This window comes from Prosopis cineraria, unplaced genomic scaffold (assembly GCF_029017545.1).
Source record: "Prosopis cineraria cultivar Desert tree isolate PC_DT_omini unplaced genomic scaffold, ASM2901754v1 PC2, whole genome shotgun sequence".
NCBI classification, from domain to species: domain Eukaryota; kingdom Viridiplantae; phylum Streptophyta; class Magnoliopsida; order Fabales; family Fabaceae; genus Prosopis; species Prosopis cineraria.
In genome coordinates, this window is record NW_026555333.1 from 33048105 (window position 1) to 33073984 (window position 25880).

The 25880-nt window shown below is 35.4% G+C and overlaps 1 protein-coding gene and 1 pseudogene across 10 annotated transcripts in view; both read left to right on the top strand.

Moving 5' to 3' along the window:
* The window catches only part of LOC129303320 (uncharacterized), a 43036-nt gene extending 22350 nt beyond the window's left edge, over nucleotides 1-20686 (top strand). For 7 of the 10 annotated variants that reach the window (XM_054942553.1, XM_054942556.1, XM_054942557.1 and 4 more), the window contains 9 exons: nucleotides 483-672; nucleotides 2095-2257; nucleotides 2374-2411; nucleotides 12531-12600; nucleotides 12669-12749; nucleotides 12838-12863; nucleotides 12984-13854; nucleotides 13927-13976; nucleotides 20303-20686. In XM_054942553.1, coding sequence (XP_054798528.1) covers nucleotides 483-672; nucleotides 2095-2257; nucleotides 2374-2411; nucleotides 12531-12600; nucleotides 12669-12749; nucleotides 12838-12863; nucleotides 12984-13854; nucleotides 13927-13976; nucleotides 20303-20460 — 1647 coding nt within the window. In that variant the 3' untranslated portion in view covers nucleotides 20461-20686. The other 3 variants (XM_054942555.1, XM_054942562.1, XM_054942561.1) reach the window with 3 other exon arrangements.
* LOC129303321 (NADH-ubiquinone oxidoreductase chain 1-like) lies at nucleotides 7929-9136 on the top strand (annotated as a pseudogene).
* Nucleotides 20687-25880: the final 5194 nt, after the last annotated feature.

Sequence of the window (25880 nt, forward strand, 5' to 3'; positions counted from 1 at the left end):
CTGATACTGATTGAGCCAATAGTCTGATTGAGTATGTAAATTATGGGGGAAAAACATATTATGTTTTGGATAGCCTTTCATATATGTTTTTGCTGAGATGCAATAACAGAAAAACTATATCGAATCTATTTATGTGAGTCAAATTTGTATCTTTCATAAAAATATGGTTTGACCTGGCAAGTAATGACTTGTGAGGAGCATTTTGGGAGATATTGTTATTCGTAGATTTTCAAAACAAATGACCTGCCGCTTTTATAAAAAGAGAAGGCCGACTTAGACTTACAAAAAAAAAAAAAGGCTGGCTAAGTTTGTCTAATGGTTCTCTGGATTCCTAGGATTCCTTTTTGTAATCCTTGCCACTATTACAAATAGTCCCTTTGTTATGCATTTTGCATGATGTTTCATCTTTATGATTCATATTGACTGACTTCATGTCTTGCACTAAATGGGATTTTAAATTCAGTTTGATGCATTATTTTTAGGACCTGATGATGAAAGATATCAATGGTGCCTCTATCAGCAATTTTTCAAACCTTCCATATAACAAGGGAAAGCAGGGCTTAGTTGCTTCTCAGGACTATAACCATTTTAATGACCAAGCTAATAAAAATGGTTCTTTCATCAGCCAAGAATTCTTCTGCACCAGTGAGATTAAAGATGACATTTGGAATGGTAATGATACTTTAGACCTTGCTAATATATTAACTATTTTGAAAGATTGGATAATAATGTACCTTGCAATCTGAATTATTTGAAAATGTGTAGATTTTATATTAAGTATGGAAGCTTAGTTCACATGCTGAACACACGAAATGTTATTTACTCAGAGAAAACATGATAAGCAATAGTGGAGTAAAATAGATAATGCCATGGTCTTGCTTAAGTTCCTTGCTTCTATAAGAGTTTGCAACATAATGCATGGATTGTCCCATTTCTGAATTTTGATAACATATTTTTTCATCACGTAAAGTATGTCTATCATAAGTATCTAATTTAGCAATCTAATGCATGTACAAATTAGTTAAAATTACAATTATTTTGAAAGGACTGCGTGGATCTCCATATAAGTTTCAACAAATTTACAAGTCTTTAAATTTGGGAAAATGACTTGTTGATAGTTGTCCAATCCATGTAGTTGATCTCACCTAGTAGGGTAAGGTTTTTTGTTGTTGACAGTCATCCTACTAGTACTAGTGACTGAGTTAAATTTCTGTTTCATTTCAGGTGTATGAGAAATAGAAAGAAAAATTTTAGCAAGAAGTTAGTATTTATACCTTTACGGTGATCGAGTATTCTTTTTTATCGATGGAAAAACTTGGAGCATGTGATCTTTTATATGTTAGACTAAATAAATCCCAATTATTTGATATAGTGATATAAAACGAGTCGGGAAAGGGGAGGGGGGAGGAGGAGGAAGAAATATAGAGACAAAAGGAGAAAGGAAAGAAAGGGGTAGAAATAGAAAGAAAGGATGGAGAAAAGAAATTGGGGAAGAGAGTGAGAGAAAAATACTTAATATTATTCAATTCATTAAAATGGTCCAACAAAACCCTAGGATTATTGACAAATCCCTAAGTGCGACAACGACGACAAGAAGAAGAAGCCTCATCCCACTTGGTGGAGTCGGCTATAGATACACTTATTTAAAATAATAATAATCGGTTGCCAACTGGATTAGTCCGGGTTAAAGACTTGGGATACTAGAGCTCATGCCAAAAAAAAAAAAAAATCCAAACTAATCCTAATAGGATAAGAGACAAATTCTAAGAGATAAGATTAGATAAACCCTAATTAAATCTGAATGTCAATATAGATATCCTAACAAAAATTAACTTTATTTGAAAAGCTTAATTAAAATGAAGATAAAATAACTCTAATAGCATTTCCTATCATATAGATTCAACCAGGTTTGACAGGTCGGTGATTCATTGGAAACCTAACTGGGTCATCTATGTTTGGCTGAGTTCTCACTGCACCTAAACTGCTGAAAATCTTGATGTGGCCTAGGTTCATGGTCTCATGTTCTTTCGAAAATATTACATGGTGATTTTCTTTGTTATAATCTCTAACAAATATTTAATCCCATGGTTAAAGCACCTAGTTCTAGCTTCTCTGATGAGAAGTTTGACAATGAGAGGGAGTACGATACGTCATGGAAGAAAAAGACATTTCAAAGGGGTACTAGTTCCCCTGCTTCATTGAAAAGTGGGGTCTGCAAGGCAAGATATGCATTCGACAGTCACCTCCCAAAGAAAAGGTTATTTACTTTATTTTCAAGAGCTTTTCCTTTATATGGCCAAAAAAAGAGCTTTCCCTGTTTCCAACTTCATTAATAATTTTGATGACTTAAAGCATGTTGTTCTTGCTGTATAGGTCTTTGGCAGCAGCGTTTGATGGATTTGATACAATAGGTATTGCTTGTATTTCTGAATTCTTATATAATCATTATTCAGTTTTTTCAATTTTTTTGGAAATACAATGAAACAAAAATTCATCAATTTCCACAAATTTCTGCGTGCGCAGGTGAGATCCTGTTGAGATCCTGTTATAGTCTGATGGAACTGTCTAATCTAGTAAGGTTTAAACAAGCACAAAAAACAGAAAATACAGTACAAATGGGGACTGACAATACTACAGCTGGATAATAAAGTTGAATTACGGGGAAAATAATGATTCAAGCCAATCTCATCTCACTGTCACTCATACACTTAAACTACAGTTTCCGAGTACAAGAACAACACAAAATACACCCAGAACAGCAACCCAGACATTAGCTACATACAAACAAATGATGAAGAAATATGATCTTTGTCTACCCCCTGCCTGGCATTTGAGAGGCCAGAGCTCTTATCACTTCTCTCCACTTTCAAAAGACTCTGCACCCTTCTCTCTAGCCAAAGGGACCCCTAGCTGCACCTAATCCCTATTCATACACCACTTTTTCCCCTTTAGCCAGGAACCTTTGTGTAATTCTCTTATCCACTGGAAGATATTCCCTCCGATCCTATTTATAAGACACCTTCTAGAAGTGATTTTTGGTTCAAAATATAAGACACTTTGTAAAAATTAAATCACTTTTTCCAATTTTACCCCTTCTTGATTAGCATGAAAGTATTTAATATAGTTATATTATTGTTTAAAGTCTAGGGTAAAAATGAAAGTACTTCACACTTTTTTATGATATAAAAAAAAAAAACTAACTTTTCTTAATATGCGTAAAATGGTTGAAAGTATCCTATAATAAGGACTGAAGGGAGTAATTCTTTAGTCTCTTTCCTACACCATTTCCCCTCCCTTAGATTGTGCTATAGGCCGTAGGAAATGATATATAAATCTATTCTAATTCTTCAGCTCTATCATTACCCTTCCTTTAAAGTTTCATCTTGTCCTTAAGGTGTAAAAAGAAATGGAATTTGGTGGCTTCTTGCAAATTTTGAATTCTCCACACTAGTTTCTTATTCCTAAGAACCTGAGGTCTTCAACTTTTTGAATCATCTCTAGACCCCAACCTCTTGTAAACACATCTTGCAATTTTACTCCCTTGTAGGATGGGGAAAAGCCTCCCCTATATTCACGTTGAACTTCATCCTTTTCAAAGTACCCCATGAGAAGGAAAACTAATGCCAATTGTGTAACTTTTCTGCAAACTAGGGCAATTATAATCTTCATATCATGCTAGATATGCAACTGCATCCAATTATTAAGAGAATCCTCACCCCAGTATTTAAGTAATCTAGATATTGCTCTACCCCTTCTTGTGCAATCATAAGCCTTCGTAACCCTGTTGTAACAATGCAATTGGTAGGAGTAATATGTTCGCTAGCCCAAACAAACCACAATAGTCAAAAGGGAACATGAAATCTTGCTATGTGCAGATATGATTTCATAAGTTACCAACAGAAATAACTTGAACACGACATCTAAGAGGCTAACACAAAACCTTCCAAATGACAAAGTAATGTCCCCAATTACATTGAAATGCCTCATTTGAAGGATTTTATGAATTATCAAATCCGTGGTGATAAATAAAGCCCTAAGATAATTGTGCAAAGATAAAAAATGCATCCTTTCATATGCCATTGTGCAATGCATCACTGGATTTCTGCTGTAAGATAATGAATCCAAGCAAAACCTTGGCTTTTTCATCAAATGATGTACTTAAAGAACCTATAACTATGGACCCCAAGCTGCAACATAGAAACCTCTTAATGAAGAAAAATACTTGGGTGAGTGGAATTCCAAAAGTTGTTTTCTTACCAACCCAATAATAGGTAACAACAATTCTAGCAGTAATAGATGATAAGAATGGTATGAAGAATGGTGTAGCTTGGTAACCGTCGGATAATTGAAATAGGATGGTAGCCTTGAATTGTATATTGTACTCATACTTGACACTTGTATTGTCACTTATGCCCAACTTTGTGTTAGCCTTTTGGGTCAACTGAATATCATATTTCTTCTTGATAGCTATGGAAATTTGTGAAGCTCCCACTTCCAGCATATCACCTCTTGTAATAGTTGGAGCCACATACAGTATCCTTTGGTACCAACAAGCACAAAGAGCATCTGGAATGGTGTTGCTTCCCAACTTTTTTGCATGTTTGTGGGACAATTTCTGCTCCTCTTTTGTCTTTTGAGTGTTTAGATTGTGACCAACAGCAAGGGTTTGGCGCAAAGCTTTGATATTGTGGAAATATCTAAATAATATTTATTGTAAATATTTTTTTGTTATTAGATTTTATACGGTAGAATTAAATAGGATCAAATATATTAGGGGATTATTCTGTTTTTATTTCTTTTCTTTGTAAATCGTAGAATCTCGGCCTAGATGGAGGTTATCCTCATGTATATAGTCTGTTGACTTCCAGAAATAAAATATAATTTAGTTTTGCACATTCCTATCCATGGTATCAGAACACAAGGAAGAAGGAAGAACTGAATCATCGCAGATAGAGAGGGACTTGAACTCTCAGCCTGAAACTTACAACAAATTTGAGTCGACTAGCTTAGAGGGTTCGTCCAGTATGGGCTCGCGTTGGTTTGGGTCCTTCATGATTGGGCAAGAGAGCTCACTCGTCTCCCTTGTCTCAGACAGACTCACTGGGATCAACTATTGAGAATGGGCCCAGTCTGTTTGACTTGCAATAAAGGGTCATGGCAAGCGGGGGCATGTTTTAGACAAGTCCCAATGTCCAGAATCAACGAACATCAAGGCTTGCAAATTTTGGAAAGCGAGAACTCCACAGTATGTTCATGGTTAGTGAACTCGATGTTACCAGCTGTGAAGAAAAGCTTTTTATTTCTGCCAATAGCTCGAGAAATATGGGAAGCTGTGAAGGAGGCTTACTCCAATGGTGAAAACGCTTCTCAAGTATTTGAGATTAAATCAAAGTTGTGGCTCGTTCAGCAAGGTAATCGTGACCTAAGTGAATATTACCTTGACAAAACCTCTTTATGGCAAGAGCTGGATTTAATTACCACTGAGGAATGGACCAGCTCTAAAGATGTTGCTAGGTTCTGGATGCGGATTGAGAAAGAACATCTCTATGAATTGTTAGTAGGATTCAATTCTAACCTAGATGATGTCCATGGCAGAATTTTGAGCCTAAAACCTTTGCCATCTATTCGTGAGGCTTTTGCAATGATTCAAAGGGAGTATTCACGAAGAAAGGTAATGTTAAAAGATGAACCTATCTCTTAAGCTAGTACTCTTGAAGCTTCAACATCTGCTCTTGCTACCAAGTCTAATGATCCTAGAAACACTAAAGGGCATCCTATATGTGAACATTATGAGAAGGTTGGTCACACAAAGGACAAGTGTTGGGATTTCCATGGTAAACCCTTGAATGGAAGCCAAGGAAAGGTAAAAGCCGTGGCTATGTTGCTGAAAGTTCTATGAGAGGTGATAATAGTTCTCCCTTCTCGGTACAGCCCTCAAATGATCAACTAAATAGAATCCTTGAGATGCTCTTGGCTTTACAAACTAACAATAAGTAGTCTGTTGCCATTGTGGTTTAAAGAGGTAATTTTTATAAAGCCTTAGTCACTATTAAACGAGTATGCATTGGAATTTGTTGGATAGTAGGCTTAGGTGCTTTAGACTGTATACAACAACAACAACAACAAGCTTTATCCCACTAGGTGGGGTCGGTTACATGAATTATATGATGCCATTATGCTTTATCATTTATTAAGCTTTTAGAAATTCAACAAAGTTTTACATTGGATGTTAAGGGCCTAGTACAACCCTTCTCTTTTACCTATGCTTAGGACCGACTATAAAACACAGACCTTATGATTGATAATATTAAATTGTTTACAAGATATGTACCTTGCAAAAGGAAAGTTATAGTCAAGATTGCAGATGCATTTGAATCAGTTATTACTAGTATTGGGAGTGCATGAATTTCATCTACTCTCACCTTACAACATGTTCTTCATGTTCCAAATTTAAAGTGTAGTTTACTTTCTGTGGGTGAATTAGCTAAAGACGAAGGGTGCCATGCTGACTTCTTTGCTACTTATTGTCTTTTCCAAGATTTAGGGATGATGATTGGCAGTGCTAAAGAGTTTGACGGTCTCTTTTACCTGGATGAAAGTGATGTCAGTAGAGTTAGGTCATGCAATAAGGTGTCTCTCCCTAGGACTAGTGAGTTGGAGTTATGGCACAAACATTTAGGTCACCTTAATTTCAATTAGATGTCAAAAATGTTTCCTTCAATTTGCAATAAAAATGATTGTTCTCAATTTTATTGTGATTCTTGTGAGAAAGCAAAACATCACCACATTTCTTTTCCTCTTCTACCATACATTGTATCCAAACCTTTTACAACAATTCATAGTGATCTGTGGGGGTCCTCATGAACTCCTAATAGAACCCACTCAAAGTGGTTTATCACCTTTATTGATGATCATTCTTGTGTCAGTTGGGTGTTTCTTTTAAAAGACAAATCTAATGTGTCACAGGTGTTCATTGATTTCTATCATATGATTAAAACCCAATTTCACACATCTATTCAAACTTTCCATATTGACAATGGCATGGAATATTTCAATAAACACCTCTACGTTTATGACTTCCAATGGAATTGTGCATAAAAGTACTTGCCCATGTAGTCCTCAACAAAATGGTATTGCTGAGAGAAAAAATAGGCACATCCTTGAAACAGCCCATGCACTTCTCTTCAATAGTAATGTTCCCAAATATCACTGGGCTGATGCTGTCCTAACTGCAACTTTTCTCATTAGTCGTCTTCCAAACCGCACCCTATCTTATCAAACTCCTCTTGATGTTCTACACCAAACATACTTGCCCTACTTGGAAAACAAAGTTCCCTTAAGAGTGTTTGCGTGTACTACTGTACTACCTATGTCCATCTTTATCATACAAATAAATTGGATCCCAAAGCTTTCCGCTGTATTTTCTTGAGTTATTTTGCCACTAAAAAGGGGTACAAGTGTTTTGTCCTATCACCAGACATGTATTTACCACTTTTGATTTCACGTTTCATGAAATTGAACCCTTTCACTCCCAATCTACAATTCAAGGGGAGAATTGGAATGAATTGCAGGTTAGAATGAGTGATAACATGAGTGAACCACCTTTGCCAAATCCCATACCTTACCATTTGGCCCTTGACCTCATAGATCTTGACAACCCAGGCCTAAAAATTGAGACCCGCAACACCAAGGCCACCACCCTATCTGAAAACATGAGTAATGTGTCAAATCCTAGTCCCAAAGAGAAGGAGAAGTCTAACAGGGGTAGATACCAAATTTGCACCGATGACAAGTAAAGAGATCTATGCCCTAAGCGCTGATCAAGAGTCAAAACTGGATGTAGGTCCAAAAGAAGATAATGGTGGTATTGTGCAAGAATCAAGGTATGATGATAATCTCGATTTTCCTATAGCTGTGAGGAAGAAGCTAAGAGCCTGTACTAAGCATCTTGTGGAGAAATTTGTATCCTATCAAGCATTGTCGACCAAATTTTGTGGATTTATTGCCCACCTAGATAATGTCATAGTACCAAAGAATATTGAAGAAGCCTTGGCTGTACTTGAATGGAGGAAATGGAGGCGTTGACAAAGAATGATACTTGGGACGTTCTAGAGTTACCTCCAAGTAAGAAAGTAGTTGGATGTAAGTGGGTTTTTACACCCAAATATAACATTGAGGGAAGTCTAAGCAAACATAGGGAAAGACTTGTTGCTTAGGGCTTTTCCCAAGTATATGGTATAGACTACATTTAGACTTTTGCACCAATAGCCAAGTTAAATATTGTCAAAACGTACATAGCTGTTCCAGCTGAAATACTTAGAATAAGTCTACCACTTCTACTAGAAGTAGCCTTTTTAGTGCTAGCTGAACGTAAAGTAATGGCTTTTGTTCAATGTCAAAAGGGTCTTGATGTAGTGGGATTGTTTGGATTGTTACAACCTCTAGCAGATGGTTTGAAATTGATTCTAAAAGAACCTATTTCACCAAGTAGTGCTAATTTCTCCCTTTTAGAATGGCTCTAGTGGCTGTATTTATGTTAAGTCTGGTCGCTTAAGCCGTTGTACCTTTTGATTATGGTATGGTATTGTCAGATTCAAACATAAGGCTACTTTATTTGTTTGCCATATCTTTGTTAGGTGTTTATGGCATTATTTCAGCAAGTTGGTCTAGTAATTAGGGGGCGGCCGTTCGGTTGCCTATGATACTAGACTAACAAGTCAAAACTTTGTTTGTGCCGCAAGTGTTAAACGACCTATTACTCAAGTGTGGGCTTACAAAGCTTGGTCTCATATAAACCCTTTCTTTCATTCAAAAATAGGGCCCTAGTCGATCACTTTTTTGGGTCGAGATCAATAAGTGGAAGTCATAAAAAATAGATCTTTCTCTTTGCACCTTAGATCAAGAGGAAGGGTAGATCTTTTCTCAAGCTTGATTCGCAATAGCTATCAGTTCAAGCAGGAAAGCTCGTGTATTCTTATTCTAACGTCCATTGGAGCATTTTCTTGAGAATTATCTTTGTCACTATTGGCTTGAAACCAAGACCCTTTCGCTTTAATAGTCCTGTCTATAGGTTTGATAGTGTGTTGCTATGTCTCTATATCTCGACCGTTGACTATGACCTGGACACTTTGGTCTTGCTTTGATGGTTATTGGTTGTTTGAATCTCTCCTCTTCTTTTATTTCAAGTGTTTGAGTCAATCATTTACTCTAAAGAGAGTGAGCGACCTGCTAGTAGGCAGGAGTAGGAATGAGGAATAGAATAGGTTCTTCTATCTTACCACTATGCCCCCCCTTGTATAGTAAGGCAATAGGGTTACCTGAAATAATTCTCTCACTAGTAGCCAACCTTGATTGGCTGTTACATCAATTAGATCTGAAGAATGCTTTCCTAAATGGTGAGTTGAAAGATGAAGCATATATAATGTTACCTCCTAGGTTTCTAGGGAATAAACCAAATCAAGTATGCAAGTTGAAAGAAGTCTTTATATGGGCTAAAGCAGTCTCCTAGGGCTTGGTTTGAAAGACTTACATAGGTACTCAAAAAGGCAAGGTTCACACAAGGTCAAAGCGATGACACTATGTTCTTCAAACACCGTGGTAGTAAAACTATTGTATTGTTGGTGTATGTGGATATATGGTCCTTATAGGTGATGATCTTGAAGAGATCAAAAACCTTAAAAATGTACTAGCCCAAGAATTCCAGATAAAAGGACTTGGAGAAATGAAGTACTTCCTAGGTTTGGAGGTGGCAAGATCCAAGAAGGGAATCTCTGTTTCCTAGAGAAAATATGGGCTAGATCTCTTAAAGGAGACTAACATGCTGGGATGCAGACCTAGTAATACTCCTATTTGGATTGACAAGATAAGCAATGAAGAGGACGTTGGCAAGTTTGTTGACATGGGTGGGTATCAACATATGGTGGGAAAACTGATTTACTTGTTACATACAGGCTGGATTTTACCTTTGCAGTTGGAATGGTAAGTCAAAACTCAAACAACCCTAACAGAAACACTTGAATGAGGTCTATAGAATTCTCAGGGATTTGAAAGGTACTCCTGGAAAAGGTTTGTGGTTTAAGAAATCTGAAAAACAGAATATTGAAATTTTCACAGATGCAAATTGGGCATGTGATCAAGAAGATAGAAAGTCTACATCTGGATACTGTATATTTGTTTGGGGAAACTTGGTTACTAGGAGAAGCAAGAAGTAGAGTGTGGTTGCTTGTAGTAGTGCAGAAGCAGAATTTCGAGCCATTGCTTGAGAAATTTGTGAAGGTATATGGCTCAAGAGAGTTCTTGAGGAACTAACAAAAAATGTGAACTTGCCTATTACTCCATACTCTAACAACATGGCGGCAATTAGCATCTCACACAATCCTGTCCAACATGATAGGACTTAGCACGTTGAGATGGACAGACATTTTATCAGAGAGAAGATTGATAGTAGCATCATCAAGATGAGGCACATACCAATAAGGGAGCAAACAACTGATGTTCTCACCAAAGGATTGACTAGAGATAAGTTTGATTATTTCATTAGCAAGTTGGACATGATTAACATCTATGTTCTAACTTGAAGGAAAGTGTGGAAATATAGAAATAATATTTTTCTGTTACTAGAGTTTATACAGTAGACTCAAATAGGATCAGATATATTAGAGGATTATTCTGTTTTTATTTCTTTTCTCTGTAAAAACCTAGAATCTTGGCCTAGATGGAGGCTATCCTCATGTATATAGTCAGTCGACTCCCAAAAATAAAATATAATTCAGTTCTGCGCATTCCTCTTCAGATATAGAATGAAAACCCCTTCTCTAATGCAGAATGCAGCTAGCTTCTTGAAGGATTAGGTTTCTTTTTTTCACTTCAAGGCCCAAGCCCATTAGTTGCTTCGTAAATGAGAAATTGAATGCTGTATGTGACTGCCTCCTTTCATAAATTAAAAGACTATTGGGCCAAAGAAAATTTTTCCTGTCATTTAGTTTTGGGTTTCTACCCCAACTAATTTCATTGACCTGATCCATGACCCAGTAACTCCTCAACTTTGCTGCTTTGCTCTTTTTCAGTCATTGACAAAACCCTAGCTTGCTAATTTCCGTTCTTTGGCTTCACTCTATTGCTCTGTCCAGTAACAATAGGCTCTTTCTCTTCCCCTTCTACTTCAACCTTTGATTTCTTCTTAGCTTCAGCATGCATCTTCTTTTTGTTCTCTTTTCTTAACTCTTCCCTTTCATCTCTGATAGCTTCTTTCATTCCATCCATTATACAACTTTTTGTATAAAATCCTTGTGCACTTCTCCAATTTCTTCAGCATTTCCTCCATTCTTTCTGTCATACCTATCAGCATTTCTTTCATCTTGGCTGCTGCTGTTGCCATTTCTGTTTGTAAATTTGCTATACTACTTTTCATGCTCCCACTAATCGATCGCTCTAATACCAAATGATGGACCCCTCTAATCTATAAGGTTACAGAAAATACAGTACAAATGGGGACTGAAAATACTACAGCTGGATAATAAAGTTGAATTACAGGGAAAATAATGATTCAAGCCAATCTCATCTCACACAGTCACGCTCATATACTTAAACAAATGATGAAGAAAGATTATTTTCCTCTGCCCCCAACCTAGCATTCGAGAGGCTAGATCTCTCCTCACTGCTCTTCAATTCGAAAAGATTCCACACACTTCTCTCCAGTTAAAGGGAAAGATTTGAAGACATGAAAAGTTACAAAAGGCTGAACATACTCGTAGCTACACCTAATCCCTATTCATACACCACTTCTTCCCATATGGCCAAGAACCTATGGGTGATTCTCTTATCCACCAGAAGATAATGCTTTAGTCTCTTTCCTACACCATTTCCCCTCCCATAGATTATGCTATAAACCCTAGGAAATGATATATATATCTATTCTAATTCTTCAGCTCTATCATAGTCACACGTAAAATGTTCTGCATGAAATGGCCAGAATTTGATGGAATATCTGGTAGAAATTATTTTGACCTCTTAAAACATGTTAAAAGATGAAAATATGACAGGTAAGAGAGAAACCATGGACATTCATGCCACTTTTTTATATGCATGGATATCCATGATTTCTCTTCCTTACTGCTCCTGCTTACAACTTTAAACATGTTATAGGAGGTCAAAAGTGTAATTTCGATATTGATTTTGCACAGCAAGGGATTTGAGTTATGTTTTTATTTTCTTTTATTCCATTTTCTGGAACAATCCTTGGCTTTCTTCTCTCTATTTTTTTTTTTTTTGGCTTTCCTGCCATTTGTATTACAAGCTAGAGTCATTTTACTTTTGATGATTTTCTGTCAGCAGTGCATGGGAATTAGATTGTTACAATTCTAATATTCATTTCACATGAGGAATATTACTGCTTGCTATTGCGCTTTGAATTTACCAATGAACAATGAAAACCTGACATCCATGACTTCAGGCATGAGTCATGACCAATATGTATTCATTTAACAATGGCATTTGATATGTGTTGCTTATTTTCCTTATTTTCTTTTCAGAGTTGCCTGCTACATATTCAAAATGCCAATCAGAAAATGATTATGACTTTTTTGTTGCTAGTGGGGCAAGGTAAGAGAACTTCTCTGAGGTGTGTGGCGAGTTTGGAGTATGCTTTCTGAAGTTGTTTTGTATTGTAGCAGATGTTGTAGATCTGATGCGAACTTCCATGTACAAAGTTTAGTGCCGGAAGATGTAAGGGACAATTCAAGCTTGCTTAGGTAACATAAAAATGATCTCTTCTTTGAAGTTAACTTTATCCCCTTCCTTATAACTAGTGCTTTGACTAAGATTTTTTAACTTTGTCAGTGAAGAATCATGCTCATCCACTGCAGGTAATATAATATTCCTCTTTCTTGCAAAATGGTTAGATATATAATTTTAGGATATTTCCATTTGATGCATAAAAAGGGTAAAGGTTATTTGTTTGTTGGATACTTGTCTTTTCATGTCAGTGAGAAGTGAGGCAATCACTTATTCACCATCAAGATTAGCGACTGGGGAGACTAGTGAAGAACACAAATATACTTTTGGGAGCGCTGGAAATGAGCGTAGATCCAATGAAGGCAAATGCAGAAGCACGTCAAACTTATCAAAGCAAAGGCCATCTCATTATTCAAATTCTATTCTTGAGGAAGACATATGTGTTCATAGTGGTTGGCAGTTTGAGAAAAGATATTCTCCAGTTAATATGAATTCAGGTGACTCTTCATTCTGTCAAAATTTAGGGGCAAAGTTTGCAGCCCTTGGTTCGAATAATGGGAATGAAGATCCTTTTGGCATTTTTTCTATCCCTGAATCACGTAAAAAGGCCAGTTCTTCCTTTAGTGGATTAAAGAGTGGTGCACATGCTTGTGATTCTCCTCCTTGCTGTTTTACCTCTGCAAAGTTTGCGTTCGGTGAATCACATGTATTCTCAGATGTTCCATCATGGTCAGCTGGCCCTGATTTTCCCCCAAAATATCAATTAAAAGGCAATCTAAAAAATGTTTTTAGCTTCCATTGCGGGACTCCATCTCCTGATTTACATGAAAATTCTGTCAGAGATGAGGATGTTGAACTGAAAATGCAACAAGATTGCCATGGAAATTCTGAAATAAAAAAGGAAATTTTCTTGGGGAAGAATAGATATTTCTCAGAAAAGGAAAGAGCAGGAGTTACTTCAACTTCCAATAACCATACTCAAGATTGTGGAGTTGAGAAGGACCCAAACCTGCTGATAACACAGAGTCTGGAGACAACAAAATCACTTGGCCATGTGGAGGAGATGTCATCTTCATTGATCAAGAAACCGGACAAAATTGAAACAGAAGTAGATAATACAAAGTATGTTTGGTCTCAATTCACATTTCTTTTCCTCATATGAAATGTGTACTAAAAAACTGTCAATTTCATCAGGCACAACTGTGATGCTGAAACCCCTCTCAAATATAAAATTGCAAATGAAGGTATGCAATTTATTGGCTCTCTAATCTCCCTCATACCTTCTTGCTATTGTACCGTTTTGGAAATAGGACTTTGATAGAAATCCGTTTTTAGTATATAAAAGGTGCAAGAAAGATTCCAGTCAATATGCAACAATGGGATTAGTTGATGAGGAAATAATTCATATGGAATAACTACCTTTTTATGTGCCGTCTGAATTTAATCATTGCAGTTTATGTTTCTTATCTTAAATGTGCTGTGTTGTCAAGTTGTTAGGATATTAGTATGATGTGCTGTCAATTTACTGTTATAACTGTTGTTTATGGTTTTTTATAATTGCAAGACGTATTATGGAATGGCATGGATATTTTTTGACTCATAATTTGGAGATTCTCCTTCTTTGGCTTTATCTAGTTTGTATGAGATTCTTGTTCATACTTAGAGATTTATTTCCCTACCCTGTTTCTTAGGTTCTAACTATTTGTTCTTCGAGCCTGATTATCCCTAGGATGGTGAGTACTAGAAATAGTTGTAATCACCCCATTGCTCCTACTGTGAATTCAAATTTTCTAGAATTTATAGTTCAGCAATTAAACCAACTTTCTTCTCATCCGAATGCTGTGGACGAGATTTCAACGGAATTAGCAGCCCTGAAATTGCAGCAGCAACATCTCTTAGATGACACAGGGCAATCCTCACGAAAGAAAGGCAAAGATCATGAGAATCCTTATGCCACAATAGAAGGGGAGGACGAAAGAAACATGCCTTGGTGGCTTTGAAACCCATCAAGAAGACCTCATACCAAAGTTGATTTCCAAAGTTTGAAGGTGGAGACCCCAAAGGCTGGATATTAAAGGCTAAAAATATTTTTGATATTATCAAACTCCTGAAGATATGAAAGTCAATGTAGCAACCATATACCTTGAGGGTGACAAACTAGATCTCTTTTCTTGGGCAAACTCAGAACATTCGATCCTTTATTGGGATGACCTCATGTGCATGTGACAAGATCCAAGATAGGTAGAGAAAAATTAAAAAAAGAAAATAAATCTTTATGTAAATATGAAATTTATTGGGATGGCTTCATAAATTAACAATGATGATGGAAAATCTTTAATAGAAGATGGGCAAAAATTTTAAACTTATACAACTAATAAAGTAAAAGGAGAATCTCCACTGATAAAAATCATGATTTAATTCCAGATGCCCGTTGCATGATATGTGCCTTATTATTTATATATAGAAAAATAACTGATAATTCCTAAAAATGCTCCCATTAATCCATGACTCATAATGGGGTATAACTACCTAAAAATAAATAAATAAATAAATACTAACTTAATCTCAAAGTACCATAACCCACTACTCCTAAAGTTAAGGGCCACTCAACAAAATAGACAATAACCAAAACAGTATATTAAATAGGAAATATCTAAAATAACTTAAAACTAATATTTATTTCTAATATTTCTCTAACTTTCCAAATTATCCATTATCCCACCATAATCAGTATCCTATCGACGCTCCCCCCTTGAAAATTCATGTTGTCCTCAAGGTGAGACATATGCAGTAGCTTTGTCGTATATCTGGGGAAGGTTTAGAAGGGAGTAATAGGTAAATAGTAACATCCCTAATTTGGGTTCCAAAGGATCGAAGAATAGCCTGCATTGAAACGTCAAGGATGAAGTTGCAGTTAGACCCACTATCCACCAAGTTCAATACGTGGTATTCAAAGAAGTTCTCTTGAAGCTTTATTGCAGATATTTTGTTGCTAGCTAGAATAGCATTAAGAGAAATTTCAGCACTTTCAGGTTCAAGTTCTTTGATTTCAGCATCTTTAAGAGGTAGAACAACTTCCTCCCCTTCTTCTGTAATTTCCAGCGACAAAAAGGACCCTCTGCAGTGATGTCCATGCCTAAAATTCTCACCATATCTAACACACAGATCCTTCTCCCTCCTGTGTTGCTGTTTGGACTTAAGTAAGGGAGTTCTGGTCAACGACATACATTGAGAACTGGGAGCAATTGAAGAGGTAGAAGATCCCTTGAGCAAGTTCACAGATGATGCTGTAATAATATATGAAATATCTAAAATAACTTAAAACTAATATTTATTCTTAATATTTCTTTAACTTCCCAAATTATCCATTATACCATAATTGATATTTTATTACCACGCTTGAGGAGAATTTTGGCCTTACAGAATTTCGAAACTCTTGATGAATAACTTTGTGGAGTCAAGTGGCGAGGTACGATGCAAGAGTGTTGATTAGTATTTACCTTAAGGTTCGTGAGAGTGAAAAATTGGCTAGGGCATTGTTAGGGGTTTTTCTAAATGGGTTTAAAGAACTTTGCAAAAGAACTTCAGGCTGATGTCAGGATTCAAAAGCCCAGAACAGTTTACATGGCTGAGTTTAGCCCTAGAATATGAGTCCAAATTATAATATTCTAAACTACCCAAAACTTATGGAACCCCTCAAGTGAATTGTATGAACGTAGCCTCTACTTGGCCTTCAAAAGACACTCATGCAATAGTTCAATGTCTACGCATACAACGGCCAACACGTCCACTCACAACGCACCAACACGTCTTGGGATGTAGAGAAATAGTTAAGGCGTGACAAAGGTTTTTGTTTTTGTTATGGAGAAAATTTTTTTCCAAGCCATTGCTATAGGTCTACCAATTTGACTCAGGGAATTCTCTAAAGAACTTGAGAACCAGAGCATCTTGAAGTATTGAACTCAGAAAGCAAACAGGAAATTCACGTAGAAATCTTGTTGCATGCTATTCTAGGACACCCTTTAAGTACTACTATGAAAATGGAAGGCCTATTGAAACAATGGAAAGAGCTTATTTTGATTGATAGTGGTTCTAGCCACAAGTTCATCTCTTCTATGTTGCTGCCAAATTTGCGGTTTCCAACTCAACCTGTCCCTCCTTTTGAAGTACAGATAGGTAATGGTCATATCATTTATTGTAATCAAATGTGTCCTCAAGTTGCAATTCGGGTTCAGTTGCTAGAAATCCTAATATTTCTTCCCCTTCTCAATAGGTGGTTTTGAATTAGTGTTGGGAATCAAGTGGTTGTCGTCTTTGAACACAATCCAAGCAAATTGGCAGTGCATGTTCATGGTTTTTTGGGCCAATGGCAAAAGATACAAACTACAAGGAGTCTAATCTGGATTCGATGTCTCAAAAGCCTCTTACAGAGTAGGAAAATTTTCAACACACTGCAAGGTTTATTTGATGAGTATGTTTCTGTTTTTGACACTCCATCCACTTTTTAATAGATTCCACTCCATTACTTTTCAACCTCAAGCTACACCACTAAATATCCGACCATATAGGTGTCCACATTAACAAAAAGATGAAATTGAATGACAAGTTGCAGAATTATTATCAAAGGGTTTTATACAATCAAGTGAAAGCCCATTTGCAAGTCTTGTGTTACTAGTAAAAAAAAAAAAAAGATAGTTCATAGAGATTCTGCATTGATTGCTAGGAATTGAATAAGATAACTGTTTTTGACAAATATCCCATTCTCAATATTGACGAGCTATATGGGGCCATAGTCTTCTCAAAGATTGATTTGCGTTCAAGGAACCACCAAATCAAAGTTAAACATGAAGATGTTCATAAAACTTCCTTCTGGACTCACTGAGGCCATTATGAATTTACAATCATGGCATTATGTCTCACAAATGCTCTAGCTACCTTTCAATCTGTTATGAATGACCTCTCCTCTCCTTATCTGAGGTGCATTGTCCTTGTCTTCTTTGACAACATGTTGGTCTATAGCTCTCTACTTTGGCTAACCATCTAGTGCATCTTCGAATAGTCCTTACAAGCTTACAACAGAGTGCTTATTTTGCTAATGGGAAGAAATGTTCTTTGGTTTTCCTCAGATTTATTTTTTGGGACATGTCATATCATCTAGCGAAGTTGTGAAGGACCCTGCTAGGATACAAGTTGTGATGGAATGGCCTAGACCAAGTAATGTAATTGAATTGTATAGGTTATTACTGATGATTTGTGCGTTACCACGGCCAACTTGCTTGACGACTCACTGGTCTCACCAAACATGGGGCATTTCAATGGTCCTCTTGGGCTGAGCAAACTTTTCAGAAACTCATATGCACTCATTAATGCCACTATTCTCCATTTGCAAAACTTCAACAAGCCTTTCATAGTGGAATGTGATGCTTCATCATTAGGAGTCCAAGAAATTTTTAGCCAAGAAGCTCATCCTATTGTTTACTTGAATAAAGGATTCTCATTCTGTAATTGTATCAAATCTACCCATGATAGGGAATTGCTGGCACTGGTGTTGTAACTCTTCAGAAATGGCATCATTACCTTTGGGTTGCCATTTTGGCATCTATATTGATCATTACAATCTTCAATATTTGATGAACCAATGAATGTTGACCCCAGAGCAGCAACGGGTTATAATGAAGTTATTACCTTTTGGTTTCACCTCAGACAGGAGTGGATGTACTAACAGTGGTGTCGATGCGTTGTCACAATGGCCTCAACATGCAGATTTTTTGGCTTTAGCCATTCCGCATGGTGAACACTTTGATGATCTTGAGACTTGGTTTGATTAGGACCCATACTAGTACAACATTAAAAATTCTATTTTACAAGATCCGGTTGTCACTGAACATTATGCATTGATTAATGGGAAGCTGTTTTATGATGGGCATTTAGTCATTCCAGACCATCCTACTATCAAATCAAAGTTAATGGCAAATGCTCATTCTTCCCTTACAAGTGGTCACAAAGGTTACCTACGAACTCTAAAAAGGTTACAAACCGATTTCTTTTGGCCACATATGAAACGAGATATCAAGTTGCATGTTCAAGATTGTAATGAGTGCCAAATCTCTAAATATCAAACTTTCTCCAGTAGCACTGCTCCAACCCATTCCTCCTCAACACCATGTTATGGGAAGATATTTCTGTGGACTTCATTATTGAATTACCCAAGTCAGGTGGGATTGACACCATTTTTGTGGTGGCCAACCGTTTCAGTAAATACATACATCTCGGCCTTTATCACCCTTTTACTGCCAAATCTGTAGCTGCTTTATTTAGTCAAGAAGTGGTTTGGCTTCATGGTATCCACGCTTCAATAATTTCTGATTGGGATACAGTCTTGCTTAGCATTTTTTAGTAGGAATCTTCCGTCTGAGTCATACACAACTTAGGATGAGTACACCATATCATTCACAGAGTGATGGACAAACAAAAGTGGTAAAGCAATATGTGGAGACATACTTATACTACCTTGCTCACAAGCAGCCCAAATTATGGAGTAAGTACCTTCCTTGGGCTGTGTACTCTTTCAATACGAGTTTCTGTACTGCTACAGGTTATACTCCCTTTGAGATTGTATATAGCTGTCTCCTTCCACTTGTCCTACCTTATGTGTCTGGTGAAGCCAAGGTTGCCGATTTAGAAACTCAACTAGAGGGAGATGCTCTATTACAACTAATTTGGAATAACCTCATCAAAGCTCAATCCAGAATGAATGCTTAGGTAGATACACACAGAAGGGATCTTAGTTTCAATGAAGGGGATTTTGTCTATTTACTTATCTAGCCTTATCGCCAATTCAGTTTAGCCCATACCAGATTGTTGTCACCATGCTTCTTTGGCCCTTACCAGATTGTTCGTAAAGGCGGGCCTGTTGCTTTTGAACATCTCCCTTCAGATGCCAAGATTCATCCTATTTTTCTTGTTTCTATGTTGCATCCTGCTCATGGTGCTCCTTCTCCTTCCACGCCTCCTACACTTCCCACTTTTGGACACTTGGGAGCTTCATTTACGGCTACATGTTCTTGCTTATCGTTGGACTACCACCATATTGGAAATACTTATCTCTTGGCTTGGACGTCCTCAACAGGAAGCAACTTGGGAGGAATGTGACCTCTTTCATGATCACTTTCCTCATACTGATAGGAATCCCAGCCAATATGCAACAATGGGATTAGTTGATGAGGAAGTTATTCATGGCGAATAAGTACCTTTTTATGTGCTGTCAGAATTTTATTATTGCAGTTTATGTTTCTTAAGTGTGCTGTGTTGTCAAGTAGTTAGGATATTAGTATGATATGCTGTCAATTTACGGTTATAACTGTTGTTTTATGGTTTTATATAATTGTAAGACATTATGGAATGGCATGGATATTTTCTGCCTCATAATTCGGTGATTCTCCTTGGCTTTATCCAGTTTGTGTGACATCTTGTTCAGACTTAGATGAAGATTTATTTCCCTACTCTGTTTCTTAGGTTCTAACAGACTTCGTTCATGTTCATTATTCTCTGGATATATATCTTTTTACAGAAAAGGAAAATTGGCAGCCTCATGAAAGAAGCCTGGTAGCTAGAAAATATAATAAGAAAGGGAATAACTTTTCCGGACAGGTAACGTTTGAGAGCTTTGTTTTTCAGCTTGTGTGTGTTCAGAAGGTGTTGAAAGGAGGCAGCCTTACTTACACCTAATTGCTATAGGGGTTCTTGTTAAACACAACAAAGGAACTATATAGAACATTATTTAATATATGGACTGTTGTCCCAAACTGATAATATGCTAATTTCTGCTCCATATACGCCTGCGGATCATTTCCGTTTACGGAGTGAATGTGAAGAATGAATTTGGAGAGTGTGGTTGTGTATGATTCCCGCATCTTATAATTCGGTATAAGGCTCACTAATCAGCTTTTCTCCATCTCTCTTCAAATGTACTATTTTCAGTCGTTGTGTCTATAGAGTATTCGAGCGGGTTTGATGCTTCTATAACCGTGCTTGTGATTCAGGTGAAGCTTTTATATGTATTCCTTTAGTTTAATATTATAAGGTATTTTTAATTAAATTATACTTCCAATAAGTTAGTTAATAAGTTAGTTAATTGTTTTTAAAATTACACATTTTAATGTGATGCCTCAATTAAATAATCTTATAAATTACACTCCTTAATTGAGAATATTTTTGGAAAAACCTTATTAATTATGAAAATTTAAAATACTTTGTATTTTTTAACATCTTATATGAAAAAAAATGCCTTATATTTTTAAATTGAGGACGACAACACACAGTCAGGCATATTCATGAAACTCTTGGAAATTTTTTCCTTTGCGTACTGCTACTTTGCTAGCTAAATTTTATGTAGCAAATAATTGTTAGAGGAGTAATTACAATATATTCTCAAAGTGTCATGTTCTCAATTATAATCACTTTAATAAAATAATCCCAATATGAGTGTACCAAAAAGAAGTCGAGAAGGGTGCTTAAATAAGAAAAGACGCGCCCATAAATGCCATAACACACCAAGAGGATCTAATAACGGTTCATATCCTTTGTTTCCCATGGTAAGCTTTTCTAGCAAAATTTCATCTCATGTGATATATGACGTTCACGCCACTTCCTCTTATTGACGAATGAGACATTTAGCTAAGGGGGAAACAAAAAAGAATGGACTTTTGTTAAAATAGGTAATTGTGTGAGATGTGTTAGGAGAATAGTCTTTGACAATGAAGGGGCCATTGCTAACCATAATCTGTCTTACTTTCTCTAATTTTATTTTTAAATTACTTTCAATATATTTTGTTGGAACAAAGGAAAATTTTAAATCTTATAAACTCTGTTTTAAAATTCATTGAGTTTTCACTTTTAGCTCCTAACATGGACAAAAAGAATTATGTTTTAATAATTGTTCTTAGTATTTAATAAGGGTAGAAATGTAAAGATGAATATAAAAAAAATAGTGAAGTGTTATATACATATGATCAAAATTAATTTTTTTTTTCTATCATAGAAATAGGACCAGAGATCATGGGAGTATATTGTAAATGTAGAACACAACCGACCACTTTTAAGAACTTTTTTACCTTTTTTTTAATTATTTATTTATTATATATCTGAAGATGGTGAAAAATGTGGGGCTTAGAGTGAAAAAAAAGGTGAGATGGGACTCATTGTGAAAAAATAAAAAGATGTCAAGATAGCATCAAATGTATAGTGCGTATGCATATTACGTGTGATAAATTTTCGAAGTAGTTAACTTTTTAAACATACATGGAAGCAATAAATTATAAAATAAGAAAAATTGTTATTTAGATTTTAAATTTTGCGGATGAAAAATTATGGAATAAAATAAATTGATTTATTTTTAAAATGCTCATTGATAATAAATTATAAAATAAAACTAAATGCTTTTAATATTTCAAGATGATACAAGGGTGAAAGTGGAATCATGGTAGTTCAAAATGGAACCTAAAGCACAAACAACAAACAAAATGAAACAAAGAGAAGAACAAATATAAATGATCAAGGAAAGGATAAGGAAAGGATCTTTAAAGCATTTGCCTTTGACAACCTTGGTTTTCGAGACACTACAAGAGTTGATCAGACTCTTGATAGTAAGATCATGCAACCACACCTAAGAGAAGAGGTCAAATTGGATGTTTAACAAATTTTCAAATTAAATAAAAACTTTCGCAAAGTTTAACACAATCATAAAAGAGAATAAAAGCAAGAATTTTGGTTGCAAAGTTTTAACAAAAACACTTGAAGGAAGATACGCACAAGTGAATAAACAAATAGAAATTAGGAAGAGCTTCAAATGTTGATTTAGAAGATAAGTAAAAACAAGTTTGTGCAACTTCTTTTGAAAATAAGAACTAAATTAGTTTAGTTTAAATAAAGATCTTGAAGAAAATAAATCTTTTAAATACAATAAATGAGAGGTAGGGGGAGGGAGGGGGAGAGAGAGAGAGGAGCTTCAAATGCTGATTTAGAAGATAAGAAGTAAAAACAAGTTTGCACAACTTCTTTTGAAAATAAGAACTAAATCAGTTTAGTTTTAAATAAAGTTCTTGAAGAAAATAAATCTTTTAAATACAATAACAGAGAGAGAGAGAGAGATAAATGGAAAGAGTTAAGGGACAGTGATATGTACGAGTCGCTTAAGCACCTAAATTAAACTAAGAAACACCCAAATGTATATAGGGAGAAACCTAAGTTGAATCTCTGGCAAAGTTGATTAAAAATTAAATCCTTGTCTATTTAAATCTACCAAGAATAGTAACAAATCAATTGGATTTAATTGATTAAGAATTAAAACAAGTGAAGATTAAATGTAAACTATTTTTTTTTTGGTATTTTCACAATTTTGGAAAAATCTGAAAAATGGTTGAAATGTGTTATGAAAATGCAAAATGATGGTCTTCCTAGGCAAATGTGTGACTTTTGACTAGATCAAAGTTCAACGGTTCTCATGTAGGAATTCATGATGACCTCAGGTCAAAGGGTATAGTGATATGTTTACATATGAGATAAGCTTATGACTTGTACCATACAGCTTTTTCATAACAGGTCAGTCCGGCACCTCAAACCCTTTCAAATATCTATGAATTTGATTTATATCTCTATAATTAATCAAAGTAATACTAGTCTTGTCATCTATGATCCCTCATAGATGACCGATTAAGAACATTTATGAAAATCAACATAGTTTATCTAAGGATACAATTATCATAGTGAACATGCAATTAGTATGATAATAAGAGAAATTCTATAAATAATAATATTTATAGTACAATGATCAGCCCTATGGCACAATTTCCAACAATTAGCATCCCCATAGCCTCTCCTTGTTGATTGACTTTGGAAACCACTATAGATGAAGAGCTTGAGATTTGGCCAAGATGGAAATGAAGTGGATGATGAATTTTTTTAGCGGGTTATAGTAAGGACTATTAGGGGAGTTGAGTGTTGGGTTTGGATAGTGAAATGGAGGGTTTTAAGTTTGAAAAATGGTGGAAGAGGTTCTAAGATAAGGGTGTTATTAAGAGAAAAGATGAAGATGAACAGAGGTGGAAAATGGGTGAAAAATGTGAGTGAGGGGGCTATGAATGTGCTGCACGAAATTATGATATTTTGGGGGTGTTTGAGACTTATTTAGATTAGTCTAATGGCTAGAAATTATGCCCACCAAGTGCCCTAAATTAATGTGAGCTTTGTGTGCATCTAAGGGTCTTTTCACATGGTATTTCATGTATGACCATGAATTTTGGCAATGAATTATTTAAATAGAAACAAATGGAAATAAAAGGCAACTAATAATCTAAAAATGGAAGGAGAATTTTGAAAATAATATGATGGGAATGATGAAAAAATATATAACAAAAATAAGGAAAGAGGAAATTGAAATTGGAAGATAGAATTATCATGACTATCCTTGTGTTTTCTTGAGATTTTATCAACTATTTTTGACCTTTTGATCATCAAAATAGCTCATGCAAGGAATCTAATTTCGTGCAAGGGACTACTATCATCATCCAAGAGCTTCTCATGCCCTAAAACATACAATGAACTCATTAAATAGCTAGTTGTGCACAAATAATTTTGTGTCTTATAAATTTATCCAACTTAGGTGTAAATTATGAAAACATGATGAAGTGAATTAAAGTGACTAAATAGAATATTAGAAGATGAATTTAGTTATGTGAATTTTTCTAGGAGTTCTTGATTTCAAAAACTAAACTTAATACACTTCCAAACTTAATGAAAAATATAATTAAAGGACGTTTTAGTGAATAACTCACAATCTAAGTTGAATTAAATCAAATTAAACTCATGAGATTAATGAATAATTAAAAATTATCAAATGATGAATTTTTATTTTTCAGAAATTATTTTCAAAAATTATAGTTTTGCCCCTAAAATTTCAAAAATTTGTACTTTTGCCCCAAAAGTTTTGAAAATTAAAAAAGTAGCCCAAATAATCTTAAATGTTTCTAATATGCACAAAATACCTCTGAAATGTTTCAAAAGATATGGAAAATAATATGAAAATGATATGAATAAATGATAGTAATTAGATAGAAATACTGTATAAAAGATTTATTTTAGTTTAGCTCAACCACATGGCCTACATCTAGTCATCATAAGAATTTTCCTCTATGAACACAAGATTTAATGGGTGCTTGTCACCACTACAAATTACAAGTTTACTTTGAGTACTTGTGAACCACTACAAATCACTTATGACACCAGTGAATATCTTACATAAGAGAATAATTTCTCTTGACTATAAGAAACTCTCTTCCTTACAGCTTCACAAAGAAAATCATTCTCTATCTAAAGACAAGGTAATGCTACCCTTAATTCTCTTAAGAATAAGTATAAGGTGTTTTCCTAGTTTAATTCTCTTAAGAATATGTATAAGGTGTTTTCCTAGTGTATTCTCACTCAATGAGAAGATAGGAACAATTTAGGCCCTCTTAGAAAACTCTCTTTAAGTGTAGATAATACAATTTATGCCTATAAACTGAATGAGAGCAAGTTTCCACATGAATTGAATGTTAGAAGGTATAATTGCAATGATTAGGCACTTAATACATGTTCAATCATTCAAGAAGATTACCCACTCACTAAGTGAGGTCTTATTTATAGTTTGGCACTAAAAGAGACGTTAGGAATACTCAGGGTAATGATTATAGCCATTAAAGATGTTAAAAGAAAAGAATACTACAAAAGCACTTTTTTTATGAAATATATTAAATGCTTGTCAGAAGGTCATTCTTGAGTAGATGAGTAATGAGTAATGCGTGGATTAGCTTAAGGCTCAATGGTCTAGTTCTCTTCAGTCTTGTTCAAGTGAGAGGCTATAGTGGAACAAGTAGGTATTAGAGGTTAGAAGCTCTTTGCCTTCTCTATTAGCTCAAACATGTATGCGTATAGGCTGAATCAAGTATGGATTGGAAAGGTACTATCTAGAAGATAAATCACACTTGAGTTACTTCTAAAGCATGGACAGCTTGCTCAAGCCTAAGGCTCTCTAAGTCAGACTTGAAAGTCTCCAAGTGTTGGAACTCATTTAAGTATGGATAATAAAAGAGTCACGTGTGGATTACTCTTAA